The 11,713-nt window shown below is 31.9% G+C and overlaps 1 protein-coding gene across 1 annotated transcript; it reads right to left on the reverse strand.

Moving 5' to 3' along the window:
- Nucleotides 1–10,056: 10,056 nt before the first annotated feature.
- LOC147809626 (uncharacterized) lies at nt 10,057–11,256 on the reverse strand. The gene has a single exon (XM_087165053.1). It carries the CDS (start codon nt 11,236–11,238, stop codon nt 10,057–10,059), a length of 1,182 nt encoding a protein of 393 aa, XP_087021179.1. The 5' UTR covers nt 11,239–11,256.
- Nucleotides 11,257–11,713: the final 457 nt, after the last annotated feature.

Genomic DNA, 11,713 nt, shown 5'->3' on the forward strand with positions numbered 1-11,713 from the left:
TATATGAAAATGCTTATTATCAATTTGTGTATTAAGCAATTTTGTTATTAAAAGTTTAAACTTTAATCAAAAAGTTTTTCATATTTTGGGAAATATATTATGTTTATGAAAATCATTTCATTATATTACTTATTTTAATGTACTCCTTTATTATCGTACTTTAATAATATAAACTTATTATATATGCTTATTATATATACGGAATACTGAATGAATTAATTTAAAAAAACTAAGTATACAGGGTGTTCCGTAAAGAACACTCTTACTATGAGTTTTTAGAATCCTTGAAAATATCACAAATTAATGTTTAAGCAAGGAAAAAATGGAAGGACTATAGAAATCTAAAAAATTGCAATATAGGACGGTGACGCACATGATTTCGGGCGAAATCAGAAAAATCTAATTTGTTGGAATACTTTCAAGTTTCGATTCCTTATAAGCTTGTCTTGTTTCATAACCGTCGTTGAACAGCCGACCCAATTACGGGTTTACGATTACTAATGTTCAACTCCTTAGCCAAGTAATTTTGAACCCAATCCAGGAGACAAAGGAACTCCTGGATCACGTATTGGGAGAAATTTGTCTTCGTGGAAGACTTTTTGATGCAACTAACCCGTATTTGCATTATAAGTTGAGGAAAATCACGAAAACCTCACACGATTAGCCCAACGACAAAGGGACTCTAAGTCAGCACTGTAGTGGGTGCAAGCCAGTTGTGGAATTCGCTCCAACCAACCATTCCTGGGATTGGTCATCCTTCAATTGCTTTTTTTTTCTTAGCGTAAATATTATTTTGTGACGACAGAAGTTCTGTTTTTTTACAAGATTTCTTAAAATGTGGTTGCCTTTACAAAACACCCGGATTGGAATTATTAAAGAAAAGTGAAGTGGAATTATTAAAGAGAATATTGAGTTTTCTAAGAAACTTTCAATTTATGGAATACGTAATTTCTTTTTTTTTCCGTTTAGTTGTTTTGTTTACTTATATATATGACATATAAAATTGTATGTTAGATATAAAATTTCTGTAAAGTACATATATAATTAATATAAAACTCTTATATATTATGCGTTATGTAATTTTTTCGAAGAAAAGTTTCAAGTAACGAATGTTAAGTTAAGCTGTATATTAACTTAACTTAAATAATGTACATTTTTTTAAATGTTTTGTTTTGTTTACTTATATATTATGACATATAAAATTGTATAGATATAAAATTTCTGTAAAGTACATATATAATTAATATAAAATTCTTATATATTATGCGTTATGTAATTTTTTCGAAGAAAAGTTTCAAGTAACGAATGTTTAGTTAAGCTGTATATTAACTTAACTTAAATAATGTACATTTTCTTAAATGTTTGAAACTGCATTATTTAAAAATAAGAAACTTTACATATTTGGTTAACTGATAATTATTTTATTATATTCTGTCATTAACTTGAAACGTAATATCGACCCTTTTTTGATGAAATGGCATTTCTATTAGCTTCAGAAATTTCCTTGTAGAAAAGTTAACGATTTTTACTAGTTTGTCTAATTTATATTTAAATGCATCATAATATATCACTATTTTGAAAATTGAGTACCAAATTTCTGGCTGAAATTGTCTAAAATTTGTGTGTTTAGTGACAGTCAAATGTCTGGTTCGAATTTCCCTGCCATCAGATTGTCATGAGAGGATTTTCTGGTGAATGTAAGTTTATTCACAATTCGTGTAAGTTTTATTTATAAGCCCTCAAAAAATGTAAGTCTGCACCCATGCTTGATCTAGAATCTTCCTTGTTCACTTTCGTGGGCTCAAAATTCTAAAGTTACAGAGGTGACCAATGATAGAAATAAATCTGCCGTGGAACGGCTACTCAATACTATGTCGGCATTAAAACAAAAAAAAGAAGCACAATTGCTTCTTTTTAATCTTTGATACGTTAAATGTGTTAAATGTCTTATTAAACATTGAAATGATGACTTTTATCTCTTCAATGAAAATTAATCATAATTATCCTTCAATTTGAAATTCATAAATCACAGTAAAAAGTTTAATTATTTTTTTATAGGAGTAAATGAAGCGACAAGATAGCAGCAGTTTTAACAATACTTCTCCATTGATAAAGAGGGGGGGAAATTTAACTAAGCAGCATTTCTAAATTAGATAAAGCAATAATAATTATTTCAACAATTCTTCACCACTGAAGAAGACAAAAAAAAATATTTAAAGCAAGCAATATTTCTAAAGTAGAAAAATAATACTTTATTAATGCTTGTTTAAATTATTATCCTAAACAAAGAATAACAAAAATAGTTTTTGAAAAATTAATCATTTAAGAAGCATTTAAGCTAGGGAATGTAATTTACAAATCAAAAGTAAATTAAAGTAACCGTGATTTTAATTGAGACATACAAAAAGCTTTAAGCCTTAAGCTAAATTGATATTTGTGTTTGTTATCTCTGGCTTGTTAAATCACATTCTCTGTTCTGAGATAATTAGAGCACGCGGAATATTTAGAGAAAAGGTAATGGGGTGTGATTGCAACAAACATTATCCTGGTAATTATAAGCGGAATTTGGAGAAATTGTTTTGTTCCAATTAGTATTTGCGCCATTTGCTTAGCAATAATGCAAAGCGCAATTTGTGTTTTTGTGTTCAGTCAATAATTGCGGCTGGTGATGATTTATGAAAATAATTATTTTTATAATGTTTGTTGGTAAATAAGATTAATGATGTTTCAAGTTTGGACAGTCACAATGTTGATTTGGATTTTAATGACAACAAATATAATTGTTTATTTAGAAATCTGACAGTTTATTTTAAAACTGTTATTATAACTTTGGACACGAAATATCATTTTTAATTAGTTTACGCTGAATGAATTATTTTTATATTCTGTCAGGTGCCATTATACAACTTCCTAATTTTTTTGTGATAAAAATAAAGGTTTATCTATATGATCCATATACGGGAGAAAAGCTCCTACTCGATGACGCTGATTGGCTGCCATTTTTTTCATATTAACCTTTTTTTTAACCATAAAATAGTTTTTTTTTCTTTTGAAGTTCAAACTTTGCACTTAAATTGTATGTATTAAAAAAAATGCCGTTATACAATTTGATACAAAGATATATTCAAATTTAGAGTTTTTGGTGTTATAAAAAAGTTGAGTTCCCTACAATAACATAATTTTGCTTACCAAAAAAACTTGTAAACATTGTATCAGTTTGAAAATTTGATATAAAGAAAATATTTCTTTAATTTGAAAAGAAAATTTCAGAAATTACAAAGAAAAATTTTTAATTTTTGAAATTTTTTCCAAGTGGTGTAATTCATGTAGGCCCTTTATTTACGACGCTCTAGAGCTGCACAAAGGGCTATAGACGGCGATCTGAGAAACATCCCAGAAAATGATTCGAAGACTATCACTCCCAGCAGAGGGGATGGCTCCCCTTCTTTGATAACCCGACGAACTGCACGCGAAGTCGAGCATTTACAGTAGAACAGTTTAACGAGGACCAATACCGCGCACTCTCTCGCTGCAGGCTGATCAAAGTGATCTCGCAACAGTTTACTTGACCGCAGCCAATGAAGCTTGACTTCGTTGTTCTACTGAGAACCCTGCCCTTATGATCAGTATTGTAAACGACAGAAATGATGGGAACAGTATCAATGGATAATAAATGTGGTACAAACATTTATTGAAAATTACAGAAATTATAGAAACAGGAAATGGAAAGTAAAAATTATTTTGAAAAAAATTGAACCAGGAAACCTACACTAAAGGAATAATTAATTTACATAATTAAATTGAGTGACCAGAATCGTTAGTCTCTTTCTCAGAAAAGCTGCAAGTAAGACAAATTACGTAGTAAATAAATTTCTAAAAACGTAACAGTAATATAATACTCTAAGCTTAACTAATTATCTTTAATGGAGTGTAAATAAAAATTAATTACATGCGAATTTTTTCTTCTGTTTTCTAATTAATTTTTTTACCTCTTTTGTAAACTAATAAAAAGCTTTGCTGGAAAAAAGATGATGGCATAAGAGTTTTTATAAAAAAAATTTATTACTATCATTGCAAGTATAAAGTTTTGTTAGAACTGTTCAGTTTTTTGGTGCAAAATTATTTTTCTTTCAAAAATTGCACAGCTTGACTTCAAAGTTTTTAAATTGTTATAAAGTATCCAGAATTTATTATTTTTTTTTGTAAAATTCTTAGACGTATATCTTTCAAATTAGTGAAGATACTGTAAATTACCTTTTCTTACAGGGAACGTTATGAAATTAAAAAAAAAAAAAAAAACTAAAAAAAAAATCCCAATTTTCTATTTGCTCTCTTTTTCATTCACGTAATAAACGTATGAAAATGATAAAACTTCAATAGATCAAAAAAAATAAAATAAATTAACCTTATTGAATGTAAGTTAAGATAAAAAAATATTTGAAACCGAAAATAATAAATTTAATTAAAACATTAAGTTTGATGAACACGATTAAATGCTGTTTTTAAATTTAGTTTTTCATTTTTAAAAACATTTTTTTAAAAAATAAATTTTTAATATAATTGTTTTGAAAAAAAATTTCCTCACTTCTAATTACGGTAACAATAAAATTAATATATCTCTTAATTAAAGTTTTAAGGAAACAAGAAAAAAATTTTATTAAAAAATCTAATCTTTTTCCAACATTTCCAAAAAGAAAATATAAATTTGCTGTAATTCTTTATAACTTTGAAATTCATATCTCTAATGAGGAACATTAATTGGAATAGAGCAAAAAATGTAATTTATTCTAAAAGTAAATAGAATAATTTTTCTAGAATTTAAAATTTCAATAAATCAAATAAATTATCTCATTTTAAATTTAAAATCGTTGTAAAATGTGGTAAATGTGGTAAAACTACTGCACATCTATTAAGATCAATTGAAACCACCGGCGGCAACTGTACTAACATACTAAACCAGCAGTCAATATTATCCTAAGGGTTTCCTTATCTTGTTCAGAAGATATTAAATTATTTCATAGGGATATTTTCTTGCTTATAAGTGTATAGGGATATTTTTCCTCCGCTCGGAAAACGGAATTTATATCCTCGGATAAATGTCACGTGTTGAGGACAGGATAAAGAACCATCTAATAATAAAGGAACATGAAGAAGGCAAGCATGCATTATGTTTTCGCCGCAAGCTATGCTACTTCGAACAATTTCTTATCCTATTAACTTAAAATGGATTCATGAAGATTTCTCACTTCTTTAGAAGGAACGCGTATTTTCTTAAAGAATTAATATGTTTAAGGTATATTAAAAAAAAAATCGTTGAAAGAAAGTTGTTTAGTCGTTTGTTAATTTAGAGAATATTAACATACGTTTTAATGTGAGCCATGATGGCTTAGGGGATAGAGAGTTCTCCTTCCAATGAAATGAACCGGGTTCGAATCCCGGCGATGGCTGGCCGATACGAATCAGCGTTCAGCTTGCATTAACCCCAGTGCTGACGTGAAATATCCTCAGTGGTAGACGGATCGTGAGTTAGAGCCCTTTTGCCGTCTGCTAACCTGGGGAAGTTCTCGTGGTCTTCCTCTCTATGTAACGCAAATGCGGGTAGTTTCATCAAAAAGCTCCCCTCGAAGGCAAATTTCTTCAATACTTGATCCAGGAGTTCTCTTGTCTTCCGGATTGTGTTCAAAATTACAAGGCTACGGTGTGGAACATTAGAAGTCGTAAACTCCGAAAAAGGGTAGGCTGTTCAACAACGGTTATGTAATAAGAAATAAAATTAAATACGTTTTAATGTGAGATTGCGATACTATAAACTACATTAGCTAGAGAGTATGGCTGACACATAGTGTGTGCTTGTAAATAATATAATAATCCAAAAGTTAGAGTTGCAAATTATCAATTTAAAATTCATTATACTTGATTTTATGTTCTATACATCAAAATTTGAAAATAAAATGAACCGCTAAATACATGAAAGACTTTAGTTTTACCAAAAAATTTTCATGAAAATTGAAAAAAAAATGATCTTATACGTATGCTCTTGCGGCCTTGTTCTTATGTGTTTGATCTTAAGTCTATGGTCTAGTACTTAGACTAGAAACATTTTTTTTCGTTCTGTTAGGAAAGCGAAAGTTAATTTTATTTTCAACTCTCTCGAAATTTAGTTAACAAGACTGAAGTACTTTCTGAAAGCATAAATTGAATAGATTTTGGTTTTTCCGCTTCAATGCTGTGATCTGAAAATTAAAACATAGGTCTGAAAATAATTTGCTTAAATGGTAGAAAACATATTAAGAGAAATATGTTATTACTCAAAACTAAGTGCATATTAAGTCTGCTGTAATTGATAAATAAGCTAATCTGACTTATGTTTAAATTACGGCTACTATGTAGCCATGGACAATGCAGGAAACATTTTGTTTTTGAAAAATAAATTAATTTCTCCATATCACGACTACTAAGAAAAAATTTCTAGTTGCTTAGAGTAGCTTTGACAGAATAAAAAAAATATTTGTGACACAAACTTATAATTTTTTTTAAAATTTCAAAATTTGTATAAAACTGTGACAATAGATAATTCAATAAGAATTTTAACGCTTGAAAATTTGTTGAGGGAATTTCCAAAATAGAAATCGTAAGATGAAGGTTTTCTTTAACTCCAGAAGCAATTCTTTTCGCTACTAATTAGATTCTGAGGGACGGACGTAAGGAGAATAAAAATTGTCTAGAATTCCTTTTGATAAATTGTTAAAGATTAGAACTTTCAAAGAAGAACTGGAAATTAAAATATTTCTCGAAGTTACAGTCTCAAACGATTGTTAGTTTGAAGGAAAATTATTACGACAGGTGCCAGCAAATTTTATAAATATTCCATTAGTAAGTAATGATATTTTAGAAGAATAAAAAAAATATGATGATTTATTAAAAATGATATCTTTAAAAAATATTGATTATTTTTTTCGACACAATTTATGTAAGCTATAATAAAAATAATTTAAAAAAATACATTGTGTTCCTTAGTTACCGTATTCTCTAATTCTGAGTTTTCGGATTTCGTAATCAAATATTGCAATTTTTTAAAATCCTTGTCAATTTTCATTCAATTAAATTACTCATATCGGGTTACTCGTTATACATTAGTATAAGAAGAACAAAATAGCACGCTCATCGAAAATATTACCAAAGCTTTGTGATTTTGTCACATGTAAAATTTCCAAAACAACGTCCTTTGAATAAACGAAAATATTGACTAAAAATGGAAAAGTAAAGTGCTAGCATAGAAGTGAATACTTAAGTATAAGCTATTTTCAAAATGCTTTACAGAATAAGCTACTCTTGTGTTCTTTTTTGATATTTTTTTAATTGAGCAAATAAGTAGTAGCACAAAAATTTTATTTATAACCATCGTTGAGCAGCCAACCCAATTTTGAGTTTACAACTGTGCTAATATTCAACTTGGTAGCCTTGTAATTTTGAATCCAATCCAGAAGACAGCGGAACTCCAGAATCAAGTATTGGAATAAACTTTCCTTCATGGAGGGTGCTTGACAGAAATAACCCGTATTTATGTTACAGGGAGAGGGAAACTACAAAAACCTCCCATGGTTAACCTGGCGGCAAGAGCGTATTAACCCATGATCCATTTACCACTGAGAACATGTTTGCGTCAGCACTGCGGTCGGTGCAAACCGTGTGAGGATTTCATATCAACCATCCATTGCTAGGATTCAATACCAAGTCAACTTACAGGGAGGCGAGAGCTCTATACCCTAAGCTACCCACAGCTGTTTTTAAATGAAACTTCTTAAGCTTTTTAGATTAAGCAAATACTTTTGAAACATGCTATTTTCGATGAACGTCTTAGAAGAGACATTTGCTTACGCTAGCATTATTGCATAGCAAAACACAAAATTTTATTTATTACAAATGAAATAAGGCTTATAATGAGAACTTATAACTGTATTCAAATAGGAAAGAAAGTATAATTTATTTTTATCTAAATGGGAAGTGAGAAAATTGGCCATTAACTTATTTTCAAAATTATATTAATAATTAGAAATTAAATATTTATTCAAAAGTCTAATTTAATATTTTCTAGAAAATACCCTTCAGTGAAACATTATAACTTGTAAACAGGTGTTTTAATCTCTTCAGAATTTATTTTAAAAATTTAGAATCCATTTTAAATGCATGGAACAAATTTAAATTTCTTTTAAGAATGTTGAAACGTGTATTTCCAAATATTTTATCTACTTCAAATCACTTAGTATCTCAGAAATCTTTTGAAAAGTATATTTCCAAACCCTCAACGTAGCTTATTTGTTTAATGATAAGAGGAGGAAAGTTTTCGAGAAATCTTTGACGATAATGTATGCTCAGTACAAATTTCCCATACTTTGAACTATTTCGAGATTTATTTTACGAACCCTAACTTTTAATTCCCTATGAAGATTCTGAATTCATGATTTCTTTCACTCAAGTATCCAAAGGAAATAGTTTTTAACTATTTTTTAAAAAATAAAAATATTCATTTAAATTTAAATCACATGACATATTTTTATATTTATGAGATATTCCTTTGATCCCTGAGCATTAATAATGTAATGACTATCTCTGAAAACTTTGGTACGAAGAAAAATTTGAAGTATATATAAGATTGCATTAATTTAGGGTTTTAGAAAGTTGACACCAAATACCATTTTTAAAATATAAAATCCTGTATATTGTCACGTAGAATAAATAGGACTTAAGTCTATAAAGTACGAGAGCTTTATTCAACACCTACAAAGTAACGTGAACAAAGTAACTGGGGGCCTCGGCTTGAGACACTCAGTCTTTTATAGGAATAATAATAGGAAGTGATAGGAACAGGAAATGATATGCTAGAACATTCTAGAAACTTCTAGAAGAAACATAAATAATAAATAAAAGCTTATTTTGGAGTTTTATATTTTCTTACAGTTCTGCGGATCGAACCCTGAATCTCAGTCTTTCCAGGACGACGACTCTGACCTCTCGGCCACACTGACACGTCATAGCATCCTCCTTGGAAAAAAAAACAGCGTCCACGCTGTTTCACTCGTTGACTGTTCTGGCACGTGATCGGGTGGTTGGTCCTCGATACTCCAACTTACTCTCGTTCTTAGATTGTTTCTTTGTTTTGTAACTTCTCTGTCTTTCGGCATTTTCGGTTTCACATGGTTCTAATTGAAACGATGGGTCATGGTAAGGCTTCATGCGCACCACATTGACGGTGTCTGTAGTTTTGCGCCTTGTAGATGGAGTGACGTCTTCGACCTCGTAAGTAACATCAGATAACTTTCGCTTTATTTTGTAAGGTCCAAAATACTTCTTTAATAGTTTTTCGGATAACCCAACTTTTCGAATTGGTCTAAAAATCCAAACAAGTTCACCTGGTTCATAAGACATTGGTCGGTGTTTTGCATCGTATCGTTTCTTGTCTTTTTCTTGCGCATCAATGGTACGAAGGCGAGCAAGTTGTCTAGCTTCTTCTGCTTTGCAGACAAGATGCGCAGCATAATCAGTTTCAAATCCTGGTTGGTTAGGAAACATTGTGTCCAAAGTTGTTTCAGCTTCATAGCCGTGAAGAAGATAAAATGGTGTGAAGCCAGTAATTTCTTGTTTAGCTGTGTTATAGGCGAAAGTGACGAAGGGTAAAATAGCATCCCAATCTTTCTGTTCAACGTCAACATACATAGACAGCATATCAGCTAACGTATTGTTAAATTTTTCCGTGAGGCCATTAGTCTGAGGATGGTAGGCTGTTGTAGTGCGATGATCCACGTCACAGAGTTTCAATAGCTCCGATACAACCCTCGAGAGAAACACAGATCCACGATCCGAGATGAGAACTCTTGGAGAACTATGTTTTAACAGAATGTCTTCAAGCAGGAATGACAGAAAACGATGCGCCAGAATCAATAAGAACTGTCACTGGTTTATTTTCCATAATTACTTCGAGTTTATTTTCTTTCATCTGTGCCACTGTTGGAAGGTTTTCTCCCTTAGCGACCTTACCTCCGAAGAAGGGCGCTTCTTCTAGTTTTCCATTGAACGCCTAGACGGGGAGTGACTAGAACGCCTGTATGGAGAGGGTGATCTGTTTCTACGCCTATATGAGGATGGTGATCGTCTTCGTTCTTCAAATTGGGGCGACGAACTCCTAAGTTGACTACTGGGACTAATCCCTTCGTCTGAAATGATCGTCTCTCTTTGTCGCGGGTTATAGTCTTGAAATGTCTGTCTTTCACGGCAGTGTCGGTATACATGACCTGGACGACCGCAGTGATAACACACTGGCCTGTTATCCTCTGTTCTCCAGATATCAGTTTTGCGACGGGGTAATTGAGGACGGCGTGGCTCATAAGTTTGCCGAGAAGGAGCAACACGAGTTCTAGATGGCTGACGGCGTAGTGCTTCTGAGTACGAAACAGGTATCGTTGGTTTAAAACTATCGAAGTCTTTGTTTCTGTTGAAGTTTACCTCGGTCATGGGTGCTAAGGTCTTCACAACTTCATGTCGTATAACTTGTTCTAAACTGTCAATAGTTGGTTCAGGAGTTGAAACAGTAGCAGGAAATAGTCGGGTGATTTCTTCTTGGACCACTTGGCGTATTATTGACAATAGGTCGAAATTCTCTTCAAGAGACGCAACGGGAACGGCATTTGGTAATCTTTCAAACTTCCTTCGATTAATGCGTCGCTGCTGCCACGAGTCGACATGTTGACAGCATTCGATGAAAGCGGTAGTCGTTGTTACTCCTTTTGTCAGCAGAACTTGATACATATTTTCCGCGATGCCCTTCATAAGATGAGAAACCTTGTCTGCTTCACTCATGCTGGGGTTGATACGATGGCATAATCCCAGTACTGCTTGTATGTATGAAAGACTTGTTTCCCCTGGTAGTTGAGCTCTGGTTTTCAATTCTTCTTCGGCACGATGTACTGACTGCAAACTATCAGAGAATGTACCTTTCAAGCTAGTTTGAAATACTTCCCATGATGTTAAACTGCCTTCATTATTTTCAAACCACTGTTTGGCTGTTCCACTTAGAAAAAAGTACTCATTTGCAAGACATGTTTCGTCGTCCCAATTGTTATATTTAGCGACACGATCATATTCTTTTAACCAAGCTCCAGGATCTTGGTTGGATTCTCCAGAGAACGAAGATGGATTACGAATGTGCTGAATAATCGGAGTAGTGACAGGTGTTTCGGCCATTTTTGGATATTCTGGCTCCAATCCTCTTAAGCGGTGACTCCTTCTTAAATCACCGGCCAGAGCTGCTTCGAGTACCCGGCGCCTCCACCAAATGTCACGTAGAATAAATAGGACTTAGTCTATAAAGTACGAGAGCTTTATTCAACACCTACAAAGTAACGTGAACAAAGTAACTGGGGGCCTCGGGATGAGACACTCAGTCTTTTATAGGAATAATAATAGGAAGTGATAGGAACAGGAAATGATATGCTAGAACATTCTAGAAACTTCTAGAAGAAACATAAATAATAAATAAAAGCTTATTTTGGAGTTTTATATTTTCTTACAGTTCTGCGGATCGAACCCTGAATCTCAGTCTTTCCAGGACGACGACTCTGACCTCTCGGCCACACTGACACGTCAATATCATCTTTAACGTAAAAAGAAGAAAATTCTTCTTTTCCTTAGTGGTTTTTTAAGTAGTAAATAAACTACG

The sequence above is a fragment of the Parasteatoda tepidariorum genome, chromosome 5 (genome assembly GCF_982258835.1).
Source record: "Parasteatoda tepidariorum strain Cologne lab strain chromosome 5, Ptep-v5.0, whole genome shotgun sequence".
Lineage (NCBI taxonomy): Eukaryota > Metazoa > Arthropoda > Arachnida > Araneae > Theridiidae > Parasteatoda > Parasteatoda tepidariorum.